The sequence below is a fragment of the Agelaius tricolor genome, unplaced genomic scaffold (assembly GCF_023055355.1).
Source record: "Agelaius tricolor isolate 1412-34295 unplaced genomic scaffold, bAgeTri1.0.p SCAF_4, whole genome shotgun sequence".
Lineage (NCBI taxonomy): Eukaryota > Metazoa > Chordata > Aves > Passeriformes > Icteridae > Agelaius > Agelaius tricolor.
The window spans coordinates 13,160,728-13,188,595 of record NW_027269264.1 but is presented as its reverse complement, the minus strand read 5'-3'; the positions used below and the strand labels follow the sequence as shown (position 1 = coordinate 13,188,595).

The 27,868-nt window shown below is 43.6% G+C and overlaps 1 protein-coding gene across 1 annotated transcript in view; it reads right to left on the bottom strand.

Moving 5' to 3' along the window:
• LOC139588878 (neuronal acetylcholine receptor subunit alpha-7-like) overlaps positions 1 to 24,862 on the bottom strand; it is a 61,632-nt gene extending 36,770 nt beyond the window's left edge. The window contains exons 1-2 of the mRNA XM_071424629.1: positions 21,044 to 24,862; positions 4,994 to 5,133 (exon numbers count right to left, since the gene is read on the bottom strand). Coding sequence (XP_071280730.1) covers positions 4,994 to 5,133; positions 21,044 to 21,122 — 219 coding nt within the window. The 5' untranslated portion in view covers positions 21,123 to 24,862. The remainder of the gene's footprint in view (positions 1 to 4,993; positions 5,134 to 21,043) is intronic.
• Positions 24,863 to 27,868: the final 3,006 nt, after the last annotated feature.

The following is a 27,868-nucleotide window of genomic DNA, read 5'->3' as shown; positions in this document are numbered from 1 at the left end:
CATATTTTTATTTGTTTCCTTGAATTGCTTGTATGTTGACCTGGGTTTACTACATAACACCCAGCATAGATTTTTGTATGTGTGAGAATGCTAGAATGAAAGGTGGGAGGGAATGACCTAGATGCTGTAAGGTCAGTTTAGCAAGGAAGAGGTGAATTAGAGCTAGAAAATAAACCTTGAACTTTCTGGCCTTTCAATACACCTGCAGAACCAGCCCTAGAAAGCTTATGAAACAAAATAATTTAAAAACAAGGATATCAGCTGCTAAACGCATTCAGATCTGACAGAAATTTTGTAAAAAACCCAACAGTAGGAGAGCTGTGACAGACAGGATGCACCCCAGGGCCAGGCATAGCATCCCCTCCTGCCTTCTCACCTCTAACTTCTGGCACAGTATACTTACAGGCAGCCTCTAGTTCTGGCAACTCTCACTCACATAGAGATCTCCTCAGCAAAAAGGTCTGAGCTCCTGGGGACTGAGTTCAACAGTCCTATTATTTGATGAGCAGATCACCTGAGAAATGAGCAGGCTGGTGAAGGCAGCTTCAATGTCAACAGATGCCTGCATTTAAAAGTTGGTCTCTTACCAAACTCTTTCTAAAAACACCACACAAACCAACCCAAAAAAAAAAGCCTCCAACTCCTTCAGGTTTATATTCTTTGATTTGGAGGAAACCAGTGGAAGCTTAAGTTTGAATCCAACATTTTGATAAGGTCTGGGTACAGAAGGCAAAAATATCTACGCTGCTAAGCTAGTATGATGCTTATAGTGATAGTGACTGCATCTGAGCACTTGGTGAAGTATGTGAGGATCTTTTCTCTTGTCTTCTCTGAACAGCAAGGCTCAGACCCTGTTTTCAGGAAAAAAATCCAAAGTGAATCTTAGTTTTTATCGTTCTGCTAAACACCTACATTACCTTGTCTTGCTGCTTTCCAAAAATGTGGAGAGCTTTGATACACCATGGCAACAACTCTGTAGTGTACAAGTGAGATTAATTGCAACCTTGTGATATCCCAACCATGAGGTTTGAGATAACCCTGCAGTCCCTAGGATGCACAATCATTTTACACACTGTGCAACTGAATCAAAATAGTCCATAATAAATTTTTCCAGACACAGTATTTGTTTTGAGCTTACAGCCCAAAATACATGAAGATTATGTGTGTTTTGGCTTCTGGAAGTGCATAATGACCCATGGATTGCTCAGGAATTTTTTCAGCACTTTTGTGGCTTACTGGTTACTTGCAATTCCTTTTTTTGTCATTATGGCAGCTGGAAGGCTGAACATGGAGGAGAAAAGTACTACAGAACTCCACCATATGCAGGGACATCAACAGATGTTTGGGTTTTTTTTAATAATTTAACAGCGCAACCACACATACACCCCTTCAGATAAGGTCTCCTGCAGATGCCAACGTGAGAAATGAAAACAATCATTCATGATGACAAATAGTTTTCACCTAGAAGCTTCCTCTCACATTGTGCCAAAAGGAAGCGCTTGCATTTCCTCTGCTGCAGAAAATGCCATGCCCCATTTCTTTATTACTCTACCCTTACCAACTGACTGGGCTCTCAAACAAAATAAGACGACAATTTTTGGTCCAAGTACTCTTGGATGTCTACCCTTGCTTGGGTTTGCAGAGCTTGTCAGTGTCTGACAGTGCTCTGTGAGAGAGATCACCAGCCAATGCCCTCCTGATGCACAGGGAGTGCCTGGACGTCAAGCTCCAAACAAAAGTGACCCTCAGAAATGGTATACATGAGACAGCTCAGCATGAAGCTGTCCTTTCCCACAGAGGACAAAGCAAACTGAACTGAACCTTGCTGTTAAACAGGGGCTGTAACTGTCCCTCTTTCTGGTCACTTGTTTCCTGAATGTAATGGGCCTGTCATGGCTGTAGTTACGAATTAATGTAATTTTGGGAAAAAGTCCGAACACCAAAGTCTTCATTTGCATTTGTCTATCCCAACTGCGACAAGTAGATAACATGTTCTTCTCAGGTTTGAGTACGATGGCTAGCTTTGAATCCTAAAAACCATACATATCCTGTGTAGGCAAATACATGCACAAATAAGCAGAAAACATAATCCAAAGCAGTCATGCTTTGACATTTTCTTTGACGGGTTTTAAGAAGAGGAGGTGAGATTTTAAGTAGTTACTTGTACTACTGCTTGGAAAACCACAGAGATCTCAGAGCAGTCTTTTCTCTCTGTGTAGCAGTGTGCAACTAGATTGTCACCAATACTGTTCTCAGCAGTCTGTCAGCAGAAGTTGAATTTAGGATTCATTAGATTTTAATACAGTATGTGTAGGAAACAGACTTATGGAGGCATGTGATGGAGCCTGTCCCAGATAGAAGTGCTTTAGATGTGATGCCAGGGCTTGGCATGGGTAAGGCACAAGGTTCTTTGAGTATCAGTGGCAGACCCCTTCTCATTTCCATGCAACAATGAAACAGATTTGTTTCCATCTTCTTCACATTGTTTTCTCCTGCAGGGAAACCAGAACAGGGTCCGCTGTCTCATGCCCATTGCACTGACTGCTTGCAAAGTATCTCAGTGAGTTCAGCAATGCTGTAGTATGTCTTGGCACATGACACTTCCCTGAGCATGGAGTGCTTTTTTCCCAGGGAGTATGATGTAAAAAGTGCCCTCATGGTGGGGCTCTGCCTAGCACCCTGCTCTTTTACAGCAGTGGACCACACCAGACACACAAGTCCTCAAAAAGAGCAGGTTTTCCCTTTGTTAATGCATACATCATTGCCAAAACTGTGATGCTGTCTTTCCTCTTCCCCAAGTGAAGACCTATGCACCATCTGCTTTGTCTTCCACCAGGCAGAACAGCTGAGAAGGCAGAGTCTACTCACCCCAGACTCCCATCTGATTGAACAGAGATGGCCACTTGGTTTGCCTCATGGTGTCTTAGCTGACAGAGGTTACCTCTTCCTTGTAGCTTGACTGCTTCTCTTTACATCGTTGTGGTTATAACGAGCCTCCTTTTAAACAGACATTTACTTCAGCAGCTGGAGCAGACAGAGGGGCTCATCCTCCACTGCCATCTGTCCAGCCAGCAGTGGAGGATGAGGGGCAGTGGAGGATGAGGGGCTTACAAGTACAGTGCTTGTTGCTGGCATATTTCTGCATTGATTCCTGATTTAAGGACTCAGGGGATCAGTGTTTTGTGCACTTTCAGGCTGGTTGGTTCAGCCACTTGTTGATGCCACAATGACATTTTCAGTATAGGGATTCAACTGCCAAGTGATTTTTTGTCCTGCACTGAGGAGACAGGCACCTTTTCACATCATCCAAGCTAAAAATTTCAGGTAAGTCTGGGTGTTTTTTAAAAAGCTTTGGGTGCAGTTTGCAAGACCACAAGCCTGGAACAGGTTCTGATTAAAACAGATTAACATCTAGCGTATGGACTTGGTACAAAGGTGTAGCGAAAAAAGCTTGATTTCTGAAAGGTATGAACATCTAGCATACCTATTTCCTATTGTGGACAACCAAAAGGGAACACTGGAACTACATTTCTTATAATAGACATTGACCTAATGTAGATAAAGTACTTTTAAAAAATACTAATTTCCTGAAAGGTTGGGTTTCAACTGTAAAACACAGTTGAAAATTGTTTTATGTAACTTCTCTTGACTTTGAAAATGTACAGTTACAGCCCTATGGCCCTTTAGTACCCACAACCTTCAAATAAGGTTGAAAGAAAATGCCAAAATGAAATAAAGGACTGAAGGAAGATCTTTGGAGCTGAGACACCTCTGCTAAACCTAGAATTGCTTGCTGAAATTTACTTGAAATTAGCTGCAGGAAATCTTTGCTCTTTCATTCATGTAGAGGCCTTTGGTTGACAGTACAGACTTCCTCTCTCTTCCAGTTCAATGCAATTGGTAACATTTCAAAATAGAAAGATGCATACCCTATCTGAGTGGCTCCTGCCTGCCTCCAGGAATACCACAGCTGACTGGACTTGCCACTTGCATGTTGTGATGCTGGGGGGCTACACCTTCAGGGTCCTGCTTGCCTCTCCAAGGAGAGCACCTGGCATACTACACATTTTCAGAAAGATTGTGAGAGCTTTAAAAAGCTTAAGTATTTGAGGCTTCTGTTAAATTGCTTTATGACTGCACAAATATTTCCACATCTCTCTCTCTATTCCTCATTCCCTCCATAACAGTGACAGTGTATCAGAAACCAGCTCCAAATACTGTTCATGGAAAAGGCAGGATGAAGATAAGAGCACTAGTGTGTTCACCTGTTTGCTCTGCTGACAGGGTGAAGATGGTCAAAATTGCTTGTTTTTCTCATGTAGATGAAACAAATCCTGTCTATATATATCATGGTTTGTCATACAGAATCCTCTTCATGATGAAAAAAAGGATTTGGATTATTATGTTAAAATTTTCTGTGGGTCAAATCTCCAATTCTGTAAAAGCATGTTGCAGTCAAGACAATTAGAGGGCTGTGCCTCCAGGTTTTACTTTTATGTATTTCTAAGCTCATCTCAGGGCAGACTCATTCAGCACAGTGCACAGTAAAATATGATGGGAGAAGAGGCCAATGCCATTATAATATCTAATGAAAAAGTGTAAGTGCAGTGATGGTAGCTTTGAATGTGCACATGGTCTTGACTTATTGCATCCCACACAGCTCTGAGAAGAATGTATCATTAATAATTTGTAGTAACACATGGCTTCTAATTGATTGAATTATTTTTTCTGTTTAAAACAAATGGAAAAAAAATACATAATTCATTTCCTTAAAGCTCATGTTGTGTCAGAACTAGCTGTGCTTTTATGACGACATTCACTCTTCTAAAGTGCCAAAGCATTTACTCCAGCATTTTGGGAGGATGCTTAGCAAAAGACAGACTGCTTTCATCTTTGATAGCCTGATAAAGAGGAAAAATATATCTCCTGGATGAAAGATCAGATTTGTTATGCTGAATGGGTGCCACAGAGAAGAAAACAGCAAGTAACTTACCACATCAATTATCTGCAACAAGGAAAGCTGGAGCTCGACTACGAGCGGCTGGGAGTCATTCACTACGGGTCGTTCCAGACGATTGTAGTTCCGCAGCAGCTCTCTGTACAAGCGTCTCTGGCTTTCCCCCTGCTGAGAGACTTGAGGAAAAGAAAGAAGGTGTCTGTCATTCACACTGTCACACAGCCACCATTGTACATCTGTTTTGTTGAAAACTCCCTCTTATTAGGTTTGTAATTAGAAAGCAGTTCCTAAAGATATCACCCAAATTCTGCATGTGGATGTGACACAGCTTTTCTGCATATGTGAATGATGAACTCTCAAAAAAATTAACTACTAACACTCTAACTCATTAGTAACATCCAGAAGCTACTGAACAGAATTGGGGCTCTGACTGAATATTCCTTGGAGTCCCTCCTGCTGATGGACAGTAGGGTTGAGGCTCCAAAAGTACCAGGCAGCTTCCTGGAAGGCAAGCAAATGAACTCATTAATTTGCTTGTTCTTATTTACTAGACACTGGCTACTGTGAGCCAGCACTTACTTAGCCATATTGTGTTTATATCAAGCATGGGTAACAGGTACCCTTATTTCTTGGAGCTGATGTATCAGGCTTTTTTCTATGCTCAAGAAACAGTGACAACTGTTCTTCCTATCCTCTTCAGTTTTTCCAGGTTTTGGGTTACTTTCCTTGACTTTTTTCCATCTGATGGCAGCACACTTTGTTAACACCTACTGAGGTGGTGATATAAAGTCTAGAGTATTTGACAGCTATTACAGAGACATTGAATTTCTGATATTACACGTTTAACTCAGTTTGCACTGAGAACTGACTCCACACAAAGCTGTCATGCAAGCAGCTGAGCATGTTGAAGATTAGCAGAATTTCAGTCTATGCTTAATTTCCAAGATGCCCTAGTTCCCACCTTTGGGGTGGGTGTGGAGAGCATCCATCTCACCTGCTCTGCCAGGTTGATGGATGTCATAGTTGATGACAACTATGGGTGGTAAAGGTTTGGTGATTTCCCTCAGCAAAGCAAGGTGTATGCTGGGATACACTGCTCAGAACCCTAGTTTCCCCAAAACTGTGTTGATCTTGGTGCTGTGGCTAGTGGCAGCCTGAGCTCTACCTAAGAGCTGCACCTAAGAGAGGGAAGGTCATGGGCTGCAGGTTCCCTGAGGTCAATCAGTTCTGTCAACATAAGCATGTATTCTCTGAACTGTATAAATTCAATCCCTGGCAGAGAATCTGCACTCTGAATCATTATTACTTTGGACTGAAGCAATTTTTATCCACTGCAGTTACCACTATCTGTATATGACGGTTTTTACTTCTTGATTGAGGTTGTGATGAATATTTTCTTGACAGTGCAAACAAACTGTAACAACCCGTTCTGCCTTCCCAGCCTCTTACTGTGCTTAGCAAACACTTCAAGCCTGAGACAAGCTGCCCTACAACAAAGCAGCCATGCCTTTTAAAACTAATAATAAATTCAGTTTATAAACACTCCATAGGTCTGTTTAACTTGTGTTCTTTTCATTTTTGCTGATACTCAAGGGAGATTGTGACTTTCTAGCATGGCAGTGCCTAGTAAACAAGAAAGAAGAGTATTTTGGTTCAGTTTAGTAAACTACACCATCACATCAATTTCATGAGTCCTTTTTCCTCTTGCATAACATTCTACATGATCACAGGCACCCAGAGGAGCAAATGCTGTAAGCAAGCCTTCAATAGCCCTTGTTGACACCTCAGTATTGGTTGCTGTGCTTTCACCAATGTGCTTTCTGACCACAGTATCTCTCCTTCAGCATCTTAAGTAATGTTCCCTGCCTACTTAAGCAGAGATTTAAGTCCTCTGTTATGGCCTTAGTATTTTCCAGTGCCTCAGCAGAACCAGACTCCATCATAAATGTCTTGTGTGTGAAGGAAACCTGTGAAAATCCCGCATGTTGTCCTATGGAAAGATGCTCTGAGTTTGGAGCAGATTTGCTGTCCTTTCACTCACCTACCCACCCATGCTCCTGTGCTTTAGGGAAGAAATTACTTTCTGAATTATTGCTCTCATCTTGAGTACTTACATAGTACTTGCCTTCAACCTTTCTTTTAAACTGGCTCCCTCAGCTTTTAAAAGGAGAAAAGCACCCTTCACCAGTCTCTGGACCCAGCCGGGTTGCTAGACTGCCCTGGTACTACTATTGTTGGAGTAAGTTGAAGAGCCCCCCAAGGGAGGGGGGGCTTGCAGAAATCTAAGCATAACCCTTTGCTCTAGGCTTTGGAAAGCTATCTTTGCACTGTGAGCTTCATCCATGCTGAAGTCAAGCTGTTTCCTGTCAACAGTCAACAGTCTTTCTCTGTTAAACTTTGTGAGGTGAAATAGCCAAGAACTGTGCCTAATTTTCCATCCTTTCTTCAACTCTCCTCTCTGTAATATAATGCTGGTACTTTGCAGTCTCTTGAATTCAAAACTATTAACATGGTCATAGATGATCTTTTCTTAGTCTGCCGAGTTGGCATTGGTGACCATATATTTTTGTGCTGCATGGTTTTCTTACAAAATGACATATATTCAGAAGCGATGGAGCCCTGGGGTGTCCTGGCAAAGTGCCACAGCAGCTGTTGGTACCACAAAGAGCTGGCTAGCCTAATCACACTGCCATGTCTCTGCTACAGCTGCTTTGGAGAAAGGAACTGAGGTGGAAGTCTAGTCTGACTTATATGTTCACAGCCTTTTTCTTTAAATTGTAATTTTCAAATACTTAATGTTTCATACTCGAGACAGATTTCTGCTTTTTTTCTCCTATGTTTGTGCTAATGCATTTTGACACTACAACTCTGTGTGCTAAATGGAGTGCTTGCTGGTGATGGGGAAGCCTGAATCTCCCAGGACTAGTGGTAGAATAAGCTTTACCACTGACTACCTCTCAGTCACAGAAAGTTTAACCAAAAGCAGTGGCACTAGTTCATCTTTTAAACTAGGCTAGATGACGGTTGTCAATATTTAAGGTTGCCAAGTCAGTCTCCCAAAACCAGTGCCAGACTTGCTTGCCTATGTTACTGGTAAGTAAAAGTAACTGGCAAACGGCGTGTTTTCTAAGGAAAGGATCTGAGAGTTTTTATGACCCACTGCCTCTGATAGTGTCTCCTTTGTCTATGAAGTATCTTTGAAGCAGTAGGAAAACATACAAACTCATTAAAATTTGAGTGAAGAGCAGATTAGAATGTTTACCTCAAGCTTAGCAAGGCTCTTGACACCATCTCTGAAAAATTCTCACACACATTTGTCTATGCCTTGCAGGCTAGATAAGAGAACAGTGGGCAGAAAAGTGGCTGAACTGTCAGGCTCAGAGGATTGTAGTCAGCAGCAAAAAGTTCAGCTGAAGGCCAGCCAGTGGTGGAGTACTCCAGGGATGGATACTGGCAACAATGATATTTAACACTGTTATGAATGAATGGGACAGAGTGCACCCTTAGAAAACTGGGTTTTTTTCAGATGGTGCAAAACTGGGAGGAGTGGCTGATACAGCACAAGGCTTTCTGCCACTCAGAAGGACCTTGAAGAACTGGAGAAATGACTGACAGGAACCCCATGAAGTTCAATGAGAAAAAGTATAAAGTTTTCCTGCACCCGAGGAGTAATCCCAGGTACCAGAAAAGGCTGGGGGCTTGCTGTCTGGTGAGCAGGATAGCACAAAAGCCGCGAGGAACCTTATAGGTACCAAGCTGACTATAAGCCAGCAATGCACCCTTGTAGCAAAGGTCACCAGCACCCTGAGCTGCAACAGGAAGAACCACACAAGTAGATCAATAGAAGTGATTCTTTCTCTCTACTCAGCACTGGTGATACAGACCTGGAATGCTGGATCCAGTGCTGGGGCTTATCAGTAGAAAGGAAACATAGAATTACCAGATCAAGGGCTGGATTGTTCCTCAAGATTTACTGTTTAATACTTTGAAAATGAGTATTAAACTGCTAATAAACTAAATAACTAAACTGCTCCTGGAGCTTGCAGACAACTGGGAAGCAGAAGGCAACCAATCCTTGGATTGGCTGCTAAGAGCTCTATGGAAAGCAGTTTTTTGTGCACTACATTAAACTTTTAAACACCTCTCTGGAAATTCCTTCTGTGCTTCTGCATATGCAAAGAAGTCTGCAAGAAGTCCACTGATTGAATGATTCATATAAACTATAAACTGCTACCAATCTTTTGAGCATAGATGCTATAGTTGTATTTCATATTTCTTTCCAAGATGTAATTGCTGAGAATTGCACAGCAAGGGAACCTGCAGTTAGGTCCGGCCAGACTATCCATATGGCATCCCCAGGAAGGACAGATGCTCTCTCCTTTCCAGGAGCTGTGCTGTCATGCCTGGTCTTGGCTGGTTGATTTTCCTGCTCTGCTTTGCGTGCCAAGGTCTCCAAACTATAAGGCAAGAGTCCAGCCCTTCCAGTTCCCCAGGTTTGTTCACAAAGTAGTCAGCTTCTTAACTGAGGATGCTGGTCTGAGACATATTCTGGCTGGTTGTGCACAGCAAAGAATAAATAATGAAACATTGACAAGATAGTAGATAGGTAGTAGAAGACGGATTTCCACTAGTTTTTCAACAATGACATCTGTATTATCAACCATTTATATCTGTTTCATAGTGTTCCCTGGTTTTGTTTTCATAATCTCTCAACTTTTGGAGATGGGAAGCTTCTGTTTTCTAGCTGTTGCTCATTTCTTTAGGCAGACACTTGAGTCCAAATATACAAGTCATTACTTTATTCATACAAGATTATTGGTACCTAACATGATGGCTTTCAGACAAAATATCATAGTCTTTCCATATCACTTTTTATTAACATATATGCATGCTAATATGCCTCTGAATTATAAAATGTCTCTTTGTTTTCTTCTTCTGTTTTCAAAGACAGTTCCTAAAATCACTTTCATTTATAATCCTTTTGAAGAACATGGTAAGTTACAATCAACAGTATGTTTCTGATCCATCACATTATTGCTTTTATATATTTTGCCCCCCAATACTTCATGAAAGGTCTCAAAATTGAGTGATACTGTAGCTGTGACATTTATTCACTCCCCTTGTACCTTCCGCAAGTTTTTCACCACATCTATGTCACTTTTTACTCTCTGAACTGCTACTTTGACGTGTATCTTTTGTTTTGGTTTATTTGTTTGTTATTTGTTTTGTTTGTTATTTGTTTCATAAAAGAAAATGAGTAAAGTTCTGGCATTTATAAAAAACAAACACATCAGTGCCATTATACTGTGAAGTGTTGTTAAGTCTAGTTGGGTAATGATTGCACTTAATTTTCTTATAGCTGGAATATTTACAGAGGAAAAATCCATTAAAAACTATGGTTATCAGAGCTAAATCCTAGAACTTAAAACTGTTTTCCTAAAACCTTCCTGCCACAGCTCCTTCTATTATTTATTTTCATTTCAGTTTATCACTGTACTTTTGCAGGGATATTTAGCTATTTTTAGCTATTGCTTTCAGAATCCAAACAGAATGATCACAGGAAACATATACGCACACACACACTACATGCAATAATGAATTATGGGGGAAGCATGAAAAGTATCAGGAAAAAAGCAGGTTGTTTCACAGACCATTTCATTCGCAGAAAGAACTGCAATGGCAAGAGCATTTACAAAATGAGGCATGTTCTAATATTTGGTAGCTATAAAAAACAACTTATTTTTGAATATTTTGCAGATTTTTGAGAATATAAAGGATGTCATTGCCATATGTCACTTAATCCCCAGAGATACAGATGTGTCCCATCTGCTTTTGTTCTTATGTGCAGCATTGTTACTTTTATCTGTGGCTGCAAATGCACTATTTCTTTCAATGCCCTTTGATTTAAAATGCATGCCATCATGCCTTCAGGGAAGAGGATTCACATAAGAAACAATGGAATCACATCAGCTACCTCTACCCCCTGTGTGTCTGTGTGTGTGTGTTTATGTGTTGTGTATTTGAATATTTCCCTCATTTAAAACCTCTTTTTAATCTACTTCCCTTCTGGGTAATCTTTGACTCTAATCTTTGTCTCTCGCTATGCAGATTGTTTCTGCATCTTACACACAAAATTCATCAGCTATCCAGAGGAATGTGAGAAATTACTTGACTTCCTAAGCAAGAAGTGCCCAATATTCCTGATACGGGTCATTTTTGCTCTTTCATAGCAGATAAAGACTTCCCAGGAGAGATGGGTATCAAAAAGGTATGCAAGGAAAGGTTTTTTCTTAAAGACTCTAGGCCCATGACAACATACTAAAACGATATAATGAAAGGATGAGCTTATATTTTTGGTCCTATCGGCTTGGTTGCGGGTGTTTTAAAGGCTGAGTAATGTGTGTAAGGTAGAGAGACTCACTTTGAGGTATTAACAGTGGGATGCCTCTCAATCATATTTATCAACATTATTTAAACTGCCTCATTACTGCAGGTCAGAAACCTAAGTAGCTACAGCCAGTAAAGGCAAAAAATGTACTTTTAGTGTAATGCTAGTTTGCATTAGCTCCATGCAATACAAAAGTCATTGCTACAATACTAGATGCACAGGGAGCACAGGAGGAGGAATCTGGAGCAGTCATGAAGAAAAGGACACCCCTTGTTACACATTACAGAGTACTGTGGCTGTCTGGAAGCAACTCTTGCCAACTATCCTGGGATTTGTGGAGAGGAGTAGTAATGGAAGACAAAGGGAAGAGACAAAAGGCACCAGTGATATGGCCATCAGTATACTGGACTGGCCTCCTGCACTCCCTGATCCCGCTGGCTTGCAGAACATCTTGTCACATCCCTTCATCTCTATGGGTTTCAGCACCCAAACCAGTCAACCCAGGGAAAGCCCTTCTTGGGAAAGCACTATGAGCTTCACCTGTTAAGTGGCATCAATGTGGAAGCTATGGCATTATAGACAGCATTATCAGATAGCTCTGAAAAGGGTCAAGTCAGTCTGCACCTCCCCATCAAAAGTCCACTCTACACGTATGGAGAGCTCAGATCCAAGAAAGTCATAAATTAACTGACAGGTGTAATAATGATTTCTGTGGAAACAGATAGGCAAGTCTGATTAGGCTGAGAAAAACAATATGTAGGAGGAGTTCTTTTTCCTAAACCAGTGCAGATAATAGCAGTGAGGGAGCCTGCAATGATGTTGTGGTTTAACCCCATACTGCAACTGAGTACCATGCAGTCACTGGCTTACAATCTCCCCTCCCCCAAGAGGATGAAGAATTAGAAAAAAAATTACAATAACATTAATGAAACATATTAATAATAAACCATAATGAAACATAATAAAAATGAAACATAATAATAATAATAATAATGATGATGATGATGATGATGATAATGAAAAGGGAGACCACAAAAAGAGAGACAGAAATAAAACTCAAAGAAGAAAAATTATGCACAACACAATTGCTTGCCACCCACTGATCTGTGCCCAGCCCACCCCTGCCTGAGCAGCAATCAGCCTTTTCTAGTCAGTTTTCCTCAGTTTATATACTGAGATATACTAACTTTCCACAAAGAGAAACATAATCATTTTGTCCCAAGATGTGAAGAGAGCAAAGATTCCAAGAGCTATTCCTTAGTCACAGGGATGTCCTTAACAGGAAAAAAAGCTTGTTGCCTTTTTTTATGGTTCAAAGATGAGGGAGGGATCTTGCTCTAAACCATTGCCTCAGCGTGTTATTGGTGAAGCAGTGGTAATCTGGTTAAACTCCTCTGGGCAATGTAGAGGATATGCTGGAGTGGAAATGATACAGACAATAACACTATGAAAAGGAACTGCCCAGTGTGCTCAGAGATGTTGCAGTGCTTCTTTCCATTTTTCCTTCTGCAGTACTCATCAGCTGGTTATAATCCCAGAGACAGCTAGTTTCCCAAACTGTGAGCTTCTGCCTTGCCAGCCTGCCACCTGTACTTGCATAGCAAAGCTAAGCAGCAAAGTCATTGAGGATGCAATAGGCAAGGCTAGAGATTGCTTCTCCTGCCTTTTTCCCTCATCACTCAAGTTGCAGCTGTTGTCCATGAACAAAGTAAGAGCTCCACTGGCTGCAAGGCACAGGCAAGACACAAACGTCCTTAGTGAACATGGATCTGAAAATGCAAAGAAAGTTCCAGGTTTGTCTTTACAATATCAGAAGTTAAATGATGGATAATGAAAAACACAATGTAAGAGCCCTCTGAAAGGGATGGGGGTTAGTCAGATGAAAGTTTTGACTGCACCTTGAATGACTGCTAATTTGTTCAGTGCTTAGTATGTGAACTGGGAAATATGGAGAGACATTTTCTAAATGTTTCCTAAATCTGAAACAGTTTCACACTTGGGGAGCAGAACTTTCATAGCACACCTATAGATAAGACTCAGCCTTGTTTTAGGCAGCACCAATGAGCTTTCACTAAGTCAGGTCAAACATGCTGCCTGTCTGTGTGAGATATTGTGCTGCCAATCAGCTGGTGATAGTTTGGAGGTCTTGGCAGCAGAAGTGGCTGCTATCAAGGGAATTTTTTTCTAAGGGAAAGAAGTCTGAGGCTTTGGTGGTAGAGGTCTTCAAATACAAAGGGAACTGTAAATAAGGGTGTGAAAATTCTTAGCAAGAAGTCTGAATTTATTTCACATTGAAGAGAAGAGCTGCTTCTAATACCTCTTGATGAAGTAAATGACTGGCTCTGAGGAAATTGGACTTGTGACCAATCAAACAAGGTTTGTCAAGATCTGACCTAAGACACTTGAAACTGTATGTACTATGCTTTGGCTGACTCAGTCCAGATTTACTTATATGCATACAAAATGGCTTAAAAGCTTACATCTATTTTGTTGTTTGATTTTTTTCCCCCAGACTTTAAAGGTATCAAGATCTCAGTGACAGCTGAGTGTTGGTCAGCCTTGATCTGTTTTCAGAACACTAGATGCTATTGTCTTTTCCTTGGGTACATGGCTCAGGTCCTGGTTTTGTTAGTGATTATATTAAATATTGGTCTCTCCCTGCTGCACCCTGCCAGCCAAACCTGCATTGGCTGAGTCACTCATCCTGGCTAAGAGCAGAAATGAATCACAGTGAAATTGAGGTACTTCTATAGAATGACGACCTGGGGAGCATGATTTTGTCCTGTCTTTACTCTGTTGCTTTTAAGCTTTGGTAACTTCATTCTACTGCTCCTGAATTATGGTGGTGCAGACAAAAAATATTAAAACAGAAGTGGTGCCCTGTGTGTCCAGAGGGAGCAAGATTGTCATCCTGTAATACAGCAGCAATGCCACAGATGCAGGATGCTTGGTCTCTGAGCGAGACCAGAATGAGCCTAAAAGTTAGAAAGTGATCCTGTACTGTCTGGGCAGCCCTCTTGTATTCCCCAGCAAAGAATTCCTGAGACTGCTACAGCATTTTGACCCAAAGGTGAAGTAATTTGTCCACTTGACAGAGACCTCCTCTGGAGAAGAATGTCTCTTCTCCTTACCCACAGACCGGTTTCCTTAGATCTACCTTCTCTTTCATATAATCTGGCAACACATAAGTATATCTGATGGTGCCAGGAGTGCTGAAGTGCTTGAGCTGAGATACCTATCCAATAAATTTAAATTATTATTGGTGACCCTAATATCTTTGGAAATTACATTCGAAGTCTCAGACCTACTGCAGAGAGTATGCTACAGGATAGCTGTTTGGTTATAAAAGAAAGGCAAAGCTTTTACTTGGAGCTCCTGCAGCTGCTCAGTTGCCATTTATGGATTGTGTGTGAAGCCTGAACATAAGCAGGTTTAATTCAAAGTTGCTGCCCATTTGCCACTTGAAACAGTGGGAACTGCAAACTATCTGGCAACTTTTTATTTAAGTTTTGATCTCTTCTTCCTATTGTTATAATTGCTTTCCATTTTTATATTTGTTATAAAAGCTGGATTTCAGTTTGCTGACTACCTTTCTAAAATGACACAATATTAAAGGGAAAGCACTCCATCAATTCCTTTATCACTCCTGCAGGATCTTCAAAAAAACCCACAAGATGGCTAAGAATTATGTAAAGTATTATCTGCATGATTATATGACTTTCTACTTTTCGTTTTTCCCAAATGCACTGACTCAGATGTGGTGAGAACATTAAGAAGCATCATTCTTTACAGCCAGCCTGCGCTCAATGAGACCCACTGCATGACACACAGTTAGTTCTGTGTCATGAAGCCTCCATAGGGCAGCACTGATCCCTTGGAGTGAGTGAAACGGAGGCCACAAACAACAGGCTGTAACCCAGCAGATGGATTGGAGTTAAAGAGATATGCTTTTGATCTGCTTGGAGATGAGAAAACAAGGGGGAGTTATTTTGGCTGCCTTCAGCTTCCATGAGGAAGGGCTTCATCATGAAGAAGCCAGGCTCTCCTGGGAGGTGCACGGGGACAGGACCGGTAAGATAAAGGTGCATGACAGGGCATTCCCACAGTACTAAGAGAGCCTTTTTTTTTATCTGCATAAGGAACACCACTGTCCTTGGAGATGTCTGCTGGCTGACTCCTCAGATAAAAACCCAACAGAGAAGAAGGGTGGGACTGAACAACCTCTGAAGGTCCCTTCCAGCGAAATTATTCTACCATTATATGAACCTGTATAGATTAGACCCTCCCTCACCTCAGCTGCCACAGACACACCTTTTCCAATTTACAACTTAATTTTCTCCCTTTGTATGGTGAAGATCTAAGGGACCAGTGATGTTTTTCCATGTAATCAAAGCTGAGCTTCAGTGAACACTGTGTACTGTCTTGGTCCAGTCTGCAAACTGACTTCAGCCTCTTGGAGCTTTCAGTGAGAAATGAGACCTCCTCAAGCCTGCCTGTTTCTTCTAAGTAATTTTTCTGATCAAATCTATGTTGCATTAAGAATAGAAATGAGGACTGGTTTTCTCTTCAAACTTGTGGAATGCAAAAGTGTTGAAAATACCCATTTCTGAATGGTGATAAGGTTTGCAGGCATCTGTTTCAGCACTCCATTAAGCACAGATTTTCTAATTGAGCAAAGCCAATTGATAGCAACGCAAGATGGAGACACATGCACCTCACTGTTTACATACATAAGTACTCATGTTGACTACAGGTTCCTTTCCATTGCAATTTAGTGACTTAATTGTAAGCCCTGGGTGGGGAGATTCTTACTTCCAAACACTCCATCTGGTTCTGGTCTCAGCATTCTCATCAGCTGTTTTGCTCAATGCAGAAAGTATTTGATAAGCAAAACTCTTTCTTTAAGCCATATTTTCTCAGGACTGTGTTCTAAAACAGCAATAAACTCCCGTCTGCCTTTCTCATTTCCTGGGTTTATACTGATTGCCAGTGCTAGTCCTACCTGTCTCAGTCAGATTTGATCTCTTTCTTAATTAGTTTATGTAGGATCTCTAGTCAGTAGACATCTTCAAACAACCATGTCAGGACTGATGCAAAGGGTTTTCATCTACATTATTCACACTTTAGAGCTGAAGAGACTATACCTCCCTCCTTGCTTGTCACATGCAAATGAAATTGTATGTGCTACCACCATAACTAACTCATGTTCTTTTCCGCAGGCCTTAGAAAAATAAACCAGAGAGAAATAAAAGTTCTGAAGCTGCCTTTAAGAGATAAAACCTCTGCCTGGAACGAGAACTTCTGCTCTGAGGCCATCAGAAAACTCTGCGAGCTGAAGCAAGGCTGAAGGCACCCAAGGTGCCATCTGGCATCATCCCAAAGACCAGATGGATGCTACTTTCTCATCTGCTTTTGGACCCCTCCCTACATGCAAGACTGCTATACCAATAGCTGCATGTAACAATAGGCACTGGTGATGTCTTGACTCAGTTGCTTTTTCTGGAGCTGCCCACTTTTTCCAGTTAAATTTGAAAAGAATTAACACAAGATTTAGCTCAGATCCCTATCAGCAAATGCACATAGAAATACCTCCAACTCTCCTGGAGTCTGGCAACTTCTCAGAAGCTTGGGCCAGCTCCACTGTCACAGCTGTGCCTATGATAATACAGATCAGCCTTAGAGCTGTGCCAGTGAATGCACATAGAAGATTACTGACTGAACACAAGGTCTGGTTCATTGAACTATAAAGTCAACCTCAAGAAGCAAGCATGAACAGCAAGTTACTGTAGCAGACAGTAATGCAGAGGAAATAGGGGTTTGCTGAGGACCCTGTCTTAAATGTATTGACAGATATCAATGGCACTAGTGCTCCTGATAACAGAGCATATGTGCACATGCCAGGGACAAGTACATTTATTCCCTTGGCTCCATGCACATGTGCTGCCTTAGCACGCTCTCAGCATTCAGAGTGATCAGCTCTGCTGTCTGTGCTATTAGATATTAAAGTAGTGGCAGGGATCTGACAGCAATTTGCCACATCTGCAAGTTGCATGTGTGGCATCTTCTTATGCCATCAATATGGAAGAAAAGAGCTACCAGTACAAGCTAAGACCTAGCTCATGTATTTTCTATTTTAAATGTGCATCAGCTGCATTGTTATCTTTGAAACTGTATCATTCAGTGCATCAACATAGAGAATATGGAGAGTTGAGGTGAATAGAACCTTCAGACCTCTAATTAAGGTATGAAAGATTCTAAATGATTTAACTTTCACACATGGTTCTACTCTGATAACAGTTATGAGATGTAAAAATACAGCTACTTCACCAACCACATAAATTACCAATGATATTACACTGTACTCCTATAAGGCACAGGAATCCTTTTATCTGTTCGACTGTGTCTCTTTGGAGTACATAAGTTTGATTAAAACACATCATTGCAGTTCTATCAGGCTTAAACAGCTGAGGCCTGAAGTTTAGACTCCATATATAGGCATTTACGTAACATTATTTGTTCTTCCTACTACACAGATCTCTCAACTCATGTCACCTCAGTCTAATTAGCTCACATTAGAGAAATTGTAGCCTGGCAGTGGAATCTGGCCTTCTGAGGCTATCTTGCCAATGCTTCTGCTGTTGCAGAAACAGCACCTGCTTGCATGGAAATGAACCAAGAAATTTGTGAGGATTTGCTCCAAGAGATCATCAGTTCTGTTCTGATGTGATCACTAGACCCCATTGAAATAAGCAAAGGTGTGAAAAAGCACGAAATTGGGTGTAGCATTGCAATTCAAATCTGTATTGTGAGTGAGCCAAAGAAATGCTGCTTGCACCAGCTGGGTACACCAAGTCAGGCTGAATTACTTCATCATTTACATATTTGAGCTGGTTAGGTCACTTGAAGCATCCCCTGCCATAGGATTTGTCCCATACAGCTGAGCACTTATATTCCCACCAGACTGCAGAGAAAGGTTGCTGTCCTCAGCTTGCCTTTGCCTTTGCTGGGCTTTTCAAAGCCACTTGCCCAGTACGACCCTCCCTGATGGCAGTCTGTATAGAACAAAGAACCTGAGAGCTCTGACTCTGCTCTGTGTGGCATGTGGGCACTGTAATGGTCTCACCTGAGAAATAAAAAAGGGTATAAAGGCACAGTAATTAGAATACATGGTTTGACTGCAGGCCAGCCAAGTGTGTATTTAACCTCCCTGGCTGTTCAAACCCTCTAGGTGACCATGCCCTGATCTGAAGGTAACTCCTCAGAGAGGCTATGCATCTTTGTGGTCACTGTGACATGTTTCTCAGAATGTACTTGCAGGGTTGTCTGCACCCTATCTCTCAGATTGCATCACATTCAAAAAAAGGAGCAGGAATGGGACTGATCCCTCCTTTGCAATCAATCCCTAGACCAGGTTTTTCAAGTTTCTCCACCCAAGGTTGTTAGGTAGCTGCTGAGACTCACTGGGTCCTTCTACATTCTGGGTGCTTCTTCAAGGATTGCCCCTGGCCTGGAAGGGATGTCTGACCCTGAGAGTATTCACCTGGGATATAGGAAGGTTGAAAACCAGTTTCCTGATTTTTCCTTAGACCCATGTCTCAAAAAAGCATCATCAGCCCTTTGAGAAAGAGGGCTGCAATGACCCAGCTTAAATGACATGACTACTGAGGCTTCTAGCATTATTGCAAGTAAAGTCAGGATGAAGCAGACAGTTGAGGAAAGAACTGGGAAAAAACTGAGTTCTTCATGTGTTGTTTGTGTTTGGTTTTTATCTAGTTCTTGCAACAACTTTCCTGTCAAACAGCCCTACAGGAGTTTTCAGTACTTGATAAATTGCTATGAACAATGTTGAAAAAACTCAGTGCTATGTGAGAGTAATGTTAGCTATGATTTGAATTTGGTGTGACTTCCTTGTGGGTGAACTAAGGAACCCAGGGGGATGTTCATCTGGATTTACTGTTAAGAAATAAAAAACTCTGCTACTGATAACATGCTAATATCATCTTGAGTTTTTTTCTCTTCTGCCCCAGCTGCTCAATTCCCAGGTCATTCTGGGGTTTTTTCCCTTTTTTTTCTTTTTTTTTTTTTACTTAAAAAATCTGTAAAGCCCAAGTCAGTTACAGACCAACATTATCAGAGATTATTTTATTCTGCTTTAGCATTTTTCTGTAAAAGTGCACACTTATAAGCTGTTGGTAAGAGCACCTAACAAAAAATTCTCTGAATTATTTATAAAAGCAGTTTGTCTTCATGTGCTGTATAGAGAAACTAGGCATCCCCTGATGAATTAGTGATTACTCATTATTTAAAAGGCGGGATTTACATGACACACAACTTCTCAAAATGGGAATGTCCACAAAATTACTTATCTTATAACTAGATGTTATAACCCGCTTGTTAGTTCAGCTCCTACAGTAGCACAGAAATGTCCTGAAGATAGCAAGGTTCTTAATTCAGCAAGGTGGGGAAATATTTTTCAGCAGTACCATTACTACATTAGGCAGATGAAATGTGGATATGTAATAATGAAATGTCCAGATGTTTTACAGCTTCAGATGAATTAATGAGGAATTATCTTTGGCATGAATAGTCTAGTGCAACATCCCATATATGCAAGTTTCCAGTGCCCTTGCACTTCTGAAATAGATGGACAACTTTCTCTGCTTTAAAAAGACAATCCTGCTTTATACATAAATTGTGAGAAACAAAACATGGCCCTTCACAACTAGAATACCTAGTTTTAGAATTTTTGATTGCTGCAGACATTTATGTTTAAGCTGAAAGGGACCCATAAAAGCACATTTTGTGTAGAATACTGAATATCTTTCATGACTGTGGCTATTTCAACATTCTCACTTAAAAACACTTTATTGTCAGCCTTGCTATCCTGAATGTTTTGAAATAATCACACAGCTCCTATTTTTTTAGCACCATGCTGAAACTTCTGAAGACAGAAGCTTAGTCAGAGCTGACACCTTAGACTACAGAAGCCCATTATTCTTATTAGATATTTTCAGCTATAAATCAATCTCTGTCTTAACTGTTTTTTATTAAGCATACTAGGAGTATGTTTAATAAAAACAAACCAGAATTAATAAATTTATTATTTATACAGATTTAATATTTCTACATGATGCACAGAGAATAAGCAATTATGAATTTTCTTCTGCTTGTGTTTCTCTATAGAACACCATTGCACTCACACACCTACAGTGCTCCCAAATCATTCTGCCCAGCCTGAAGTTATAAGTTCCTGTTGTCAAAAAACCACAGTAAGGTTACATTTTTCAGGAAAGCAAGAAAATATTTCTTTTGAAACACAACCATTTCAATTAATTTACGGAAGTTAAAATTACTCACCTTTAATTAAAAAAAACAAAACCAAAAAAAAACCACAAAACCAAACACACATGCTTCTTCCTTCTCTAAAAAAATGTAAGATCCCAGCACTGTAAGATCCACAAACTTACCCAAACTGATTACAAAAGTCAGTTAAACCAGCATGGGACTCTAATGAAGTCCAAAATATAAGCAGATACAAGACTTACTGAAAAAAAATATTTGAGGTTGGATGTAACTAGCATTTAGCAGATTAAAAAAAAAAAAACCAAAAACCAAACAACAAATCAAAACAACAGCAACAATAAACCCAAACCACTACAAAAAAAATGAAAGCCCTGGACAAACACAGATTAGCTTACCTTTAAAGAGTGAGAAGAACAAGGATGACCAGAGGTACAGTGCAGAATAAACAAATGCCAAGCACCTTTCTGTGAGCATTGTCAAAATAAGCTGGCTCTCCTTCCTGAGCAGAGGGTGAAAGAGGATGAAGTCTTGAAGACAGCCTGCAATGACTGATGGATTTGGCAATTACGGTAATAAGGCATCAAACCAGCTTCCCGCCAGGGGGGAAAAGTGCATTTGCTCATGTGCTTCTCCAGTCCCCAGGAGCAAAGTCAGCTCAGTGCTTGGTCAGTAAATCCAAACACAAAGGAACAGGTTACATTCCTTTGGACTCACATTGCTCAACACACTGAGCCTTTCCCCGGTCAGGAGCAAATGCAAGTGATCCTCGCACACAGCTGTCTGTGTACTGCAAGAAGGGGGAGTGTGCTGCCTCGGAGACGCTTTCCACATCTCCACATATTGTACCTAACTTGAGACAGCACGGCTGCAGTGTTTCCAGTGCTTGCACTCGAGTGCCTCTAGAGTAGTTTCCCGGTGAAATGAATTAGTGTGTGTCCCCCTCTGCTCCCTCCCAGCTGCCAGGGCAACTTGCAGCAAGCACCTGTGGCACACACCTGCCTTTTCTCCCAGCAGAGGTGGCAGGGGGGATTCAATTTCGCAAAAGTTTGAAAATATGAAAATAGCCAATCTCCTGTCCAATTCTTGTGCACCCCTTCCTGTAATCACTTCCACCAGATGTAGGGAGCTGCTCTGAGTGCCCTCTTCCCCAGCTCTCTACTGTGGGATTTCACACTCACCTTGGCTCCCCTTCCTCTCCACAATTTTATCCACTAGCAAAAGAGAGGCAAGGTGAGGCAAAGTCTTGAATAAATTATATTCATCATTTGGGCCTTTCTTTTCTCATTTACCTGTTCTGAACACTCACCCACTTGTCTTTCACTGCAAGCAGGGACAGCACTTCGTACTTCCCCTTGTTGAATTTCCTGGGGCTCCTGCCTTGACAGGGTACAACCCTGGATTGACTCAGAGAGGATCAGCAAGTCGTGACTCTGGGCAGGAGGAGGGATTTGGGCACTGCCGTAGTGAGGCTGCAGCGGGCAGCCCAAGCTGGCAGGAGAGCAGAGCCCCGGGATGTGGGGCACAGGGTGAGGAGGAGAACTTGTGAGGTTGAGTGGTGGGGCACGGGCTGACTGTGGAGTCTCCCTGGCTGGAAACATCTGCCCTGGGATCAGCTGAGAAATGCAAACTTACAATGCTCAGGAAACATGTGAAAAATCGGTGGTCAAAGAACCAGGAAAGGGGAGGGAAACATTACAAGTGGGGAGAGCAACACCACCAGCGTTAGTTAGTAACACACAAACATCTTCTGCTGTTTTCATGCTTTCATTTTCTTTTAATAAATGTTAAATAGATTTGGAAGGCTGAGATCACAAGGGGGTGGCGTATACCCCAGCTGCAGCCTGGATTGATTTAGCTATATCCTCATGCCCTCTCAACCCTGTCACTGGATGGTGGGCTGTCTTCCTGGGGGTCTGGGAAGGGTCCTCAGAGCTGCTGGCCCTCCCTTTGCAGGCTTGCTGGGATGCCCCAGGTGAGCTTTCATTGACCAGCTGCATGTGGAACAACCAGGCACAGCCTCCTCTGGGTTCTCCCAGGCTCCTTCTTGCTCCCCATGGTTAGGAATGGGGACAGAATGGGAATTGCTGCTGGGACCCCAGGAAGGCTGGCCTAGGAGACCCCCTGGAGTGGCATCAGGGCCAGGGACTGTAGAGGGGCTGTTCTCCCACTCTCCAGCTGCACTGCTGACCTCCGGGCCCATTTGATGTTGGGCCTCCCCACTGAACCTGTGATGGTGTCAATAAGATGGTGGGCAAAGCTCCTGGTGTGCCTGTGCAGGGAAGCCCATAGAAGCTGGAACAAAGCCTCATTTGGGCCAAAGTAGTGCAGGCTGGATGGGACAAGGCACTGCACTATTGCTGCTTCCTACCATCCTCAAAGAGCTGCCTCTGCTCCCGATGCAGCTATGACAGCAGGTGGTGGAGAACAGCAAGGTAGGGGAGGGATGCTGAGACGTAGTGCAGGAGATGCTCACTAACCCCAGGGCAGTGGCCACATGGCTGATGGCAGGACTATCGCAGTGCTGTGGGAACTAGGGGCAGCAGGAGTCCTAGTCTCAGGTCTGATAGTGCTGCAGAGCAATGGAGATTGGGAGCAGCTAAGTGCTTAGGAGATCAGTGAGTTTGATACATGATCACAGCTTCCTGCAAGGGGAGATCACTTGAGCAGAGCCCATTGCAGAGTGTGGGAAATGGATTTGTAGATGCACACTATGTGGGCTTTCTGTCAGGCCCTTCTCAGGCCCTTCTCAGGGCCTGACAGAAAGCCCACATACTATGCATCCACATGCAAGCTTTGAGACAAGAAATGTTGACTTAAAAATGCCATGGAATAGAACAGATATTGTTGAGAGAGAAATGGAGCTAGAAAAAAGTTTCACAGGATGGCCTTGCAAATAAGACTAGATGCTTTGAAGAAACAGAACTATGAAAGATGCATTGTAATAGGACACATGAGGGGTAGTTCTAGATGATTGGCTTTAAGGCATCTACAGCATGGTGTGGCAAAAAGCTGACAGGCCAAGAAATGCATATAGTGTATTGTAATTACAAAATAGTCGTCTTCTGATTGTGATGGCGTGAATTATAACATCTGTATCGTCACACCCTTTTCATGAGACTAAAAATGGAATTAAAGCTTTTAAAACAACTCTCCATTGTCACATCTCTGGGTCAGGAAAAAGGTATTATCCAACAGCAGAGATGCCTGTTCTTGCAGACAATTGTGCTGACTGCGGGGCAGCTGCACCTAAACTTCTCCTTTTCTCCTTTTCTACTCCCCTCACATCCCCACAGTAGAACAACGTGGAGCATAGTTGTGTCCATGATTTTTGGTTTAGGTTTGGGTTTTTCTTAAATTCCTTTAAAAATGAAAGCTTTCATCAGTGAGTACAACATCACACATATTGTAGTTCATTTGCTGTATTCACCTTCAGCCACTGTACGTGGCTGTCCTCCCATTGATGGCCAGAGTGTGGGGACTGGGAGCAGCTGGGTACCTGGGACCTCCTCCTCTCAGGTGGAACATGTCCTATGGTGCCCTGTGGGCTGGAATGACATGTTCCTCAAAGCTGTCATCCCCCCACACCAAGTACAGGACGGAGGTCACCCTCCTCTTGCAGAGGAGGCACTCAGGCTTGCTCCCAGCCCACTGCAGAAGGCACTCTTAGCAGAAGCAGAGAGGCAGTGCCTAGCTGGCCTGCTCCCAGCTGACCAGGCAGATGGGACAGCAGTTGTCCAGCTCCATGGCCATGCTTGCCATGTGCGGTGGGGTCTGAAGACAGCTGGGGATGACAAACCACTTCACTGCCTGTCAGGGACACTGCAGCAGCAACTGTTGTGCTAGGTAAGTGAGGCCACAATTGTTGTCTGGCCCAAGGATGGATGGAAGTAATACTCACGTCCCCCAGGAAAAAACCTTCCCAGCTCCCCAGATGGAGTTTTCCCCTCCAAGATAATTTCTGCTGCTGCAAGAGTGACTCCTGAGTACCTCGGCTGCCTCAACTGAGAGCTCCATTTTGCAAATTACTCACAGGAGCACAGGCTGAAAGTCACTGATCTCACAAGGATGGAAAATCCACCTATATTATGGCTCTCTGCAAGCAGGAGACTTGGTGCTGCAATATCCCACTTTGAGCATGCAAATGCAGACAGGCAGAATCCAGGGGCTTTGCAGTCTAGCTCCTTTTTTGCACTTCTCAGCTCTTAATCACATTTCAAAATTAGGCTACAAGTGAATTCTTCGAAATGTCTGGGTTGCTTTGTTCCACAGACAGCCATTTAACCATGTCATCTGGCAGAAGTGAGCATTTCTGACAACCAAATATACACTGTGGAGTCCATAAAACATAACTTATTGCACTACTGAGCTGCAACCAGGTTCTTTGTTGGGATTGCTGCTTGCATAGGTTTCATCATCAGTGCAGGGGCCCGAAGGTGTGCTTCTCTCACAGGTTGTGGTTAAGGAAGGATACAGTGAGGACAAAATTATTGTGCAAGTTGTGCTCCTCCTCTCCCATGTCCTGAACTGTGCAGCCACTGAAAAAAACTTTCCCAGAGAAGATAAAACCAGCCCTTCTGGCTGAGATCCTATAGTAAGGATGTACACCCGCCCCTCAGCTCTGGATTTTTTCATTGCTCATCTCTTACAGAAGCAGATGGCATAAATACAGAAACCAGGATTTTTCACCAAAGACCTTAGAGGCGGACATTTTCTCTCACAGCCATTTCCCTGTGAAGCCTGGGATGGACTGCTGCAGACTGGAGCTTATAGACAAGGTCCATGTCAAAGCTCTACCCAGGGGTTCAGACTGTGTTCTGACCTTGTGAAGTTATGTGACTTGTTCCTCTTCCTGAGGTTTTGTCTCCTCTGGGTCACATTGGTACAACTCAGCAAGTTTGGAGCTGGGCATCCTTCCTCTGTGGTTTGTCTGCAGGTGAGACAGCTCTTCTACCAGCTTTAACCATGCTTGCTGCTGAGTTTGCCCAGTCAGCCCTTCTAGCATTGACTTGACTTCCAAGCCAAACTCAGCACCTCATGCTGTGAGCGAACAGAGATAAAGGACAACTGGCCACAGTCACACCTTAACAGCTGCACAAGAAGACAGGAGCATAAAGAAAGCCCTCATAATGCAGGAAGTACTGGAAAGTGCTTTATCTGAGGAGTGGTTTGGATGAGTCACGAGTGATTTGGGGAATTCTGATAAAGGTGTCAAGTGCTGAAGGATACAGAGCATTGTTCAGAAGTCACATCACCAGGGTTTCACCATGCATGTCAAGCTGCAGAGACCACTCAGTGGGTTCAGCTCCTCTCCAAGGAAGGTAAATGACACCAGGCCACACATACACAGGCCAAGTGACCTTGCTGGTGAGGCTGGGGATGCTGGAGGATAGGAAAGTACTGCAGCTTGTGAATATATCTGGCTGGTTAAGCAGGGAGCTGGGCTGGCGTAATCCCCATTCTGCTGGGTGCTAGGATGAGGAAGCCAAGGAAATGAGCTATGGAGGGGGCCACTCCTTTTGCTGGTGCAAAGGGAGGCAGATGGTGGCAGGAGGGTCTACATGAACTAGGGATCTCATGGCTTCCCACTCTTGTAGGCAGCAGATGCCTAGTGGGTGAGCTGAGGTCACAATGGAGCTGCTACCTGAACTCTGCATGCTCCAATGGCACATGGAAAGAACTGCACAACAAAAGCAAGACACAAGGAGCTCCAGCCTTGTCAGACAGGCCTGCAAGTAGCCCCTTATCCCCAGAGGCTCAGGCTCTGATTCTTCAGCCCCTGCTCTGTCCTTTCCCCACACAAGAGAAGCATAAAGAAGAGAAGAGAAAGAGAAGCATAGAGGTGCAGGGCACTGCACCAGAGCTCAGCCTAGAGGGGGATTCCACCTCCTTGGCTGCTTGGGGTCTGCACCACTGGTTATGGTGGATGCTCAGCTGGTCAGGGAGCAATGCCAGCCCCTGGCCCTGCTGACAGGGACTCAGCCAAGACTCAGCCAGGCTGGAGTCAGCCTGCATCCTTAAGGCCTGCAGATCTTCTTATCTGTCCTATTTCCCATCTCTAAATTTCTTCCCCCAAATCAGCGTCCACCTTCCTCCTTCCTGCTGTGCTTCCTTCCTGCTTCCCGTGCCTCTTCTTCTTTGTTTCTGCCCTACTTCCTGGTTATTCCACTCTGCCCCTCTCTTTCCCAATTTCTCTTCCTCCCACTGCCAGGCCCTCAGGCTTGATTCTGTATCCTTTTTGTGTATTTTCTTACACTTCCCTATCACCAGACTTCTTTCTTTATCCCTGTCTCCTTTTGCTCTCTTCCGCTTCTTCTCCTCCTCCTCCTCCCTTCCTTGTCCCTATTTTATTCTCCCTATCCCCACTTTTTGACTCACCATCCCTTTTCCTCTCCCGGTCCCTCCCTTCCACTCTCGAACACACGCCCACTCCTCGGTCCCTACCCTTCTCCTTCTCTCCCTCCCGCCGTGGGGCAGCGTCCCTCCACCGTCCCTGCCTCTGTCCGTGCCCGGCACACGGGCGCTGTCCCCTCGGAGCCCGCGGAGCCGCGGGCACGCCGGGGCCATGTGCGCGGCCTGCGGAGCCGCGGGCACGCCGGGGCCATGAGCGCGGCCTGCGGAGCCGCGGGCACGCCGGGGCCATGAGCGCGGCCTGCGGAGCCGCGGGCACGCCGGGGCCATGTGCGCGGCCCTGCGCGCTGCCCGCTGCGGCGGGGCCTCCGCCTCCCCGCGCTGTTCCCGGCACGGCCGCGCCGCTCCGCTGCTCCTCCGCGGCGGCCACCGGCACCCCCTGAGGGTGGGCACGGCCTGAGGCAGCGTGGGAAGGCGGCGCTGCTGCGGCGGGAGCGCGCTGAGGGCTGAGGGACGGGGGCGGGATGTCCTCTGCTGGCGGGAGCCGGGCAGCGGCAAAGACTGGCCCGGAGCGTGTCCCTGCAGCGTTGAGCCGGCCCATCGCAACACCTGCGCTCAGGTGAGTTTAAAAAGGCTCCCCACACTAACTCGGGGCTCTTGGTTATCTCTGGACACACGCAAACCCACTCTAGTGCCCCCCAGGAAAGCCTGAACCAGCCCCATAGCCTCAAACAACAAGAGCTCTGCTTGAGGCCCCCAAGACTCAGCCTCACATAATCACAGAAACACAAAATGTTCTGAGTTGGAAGGGACCCACAAGGATCATCCAGCCGAGCTCCTGGCTCTGCAGAGTGCTATCCCAGAGAATCGCA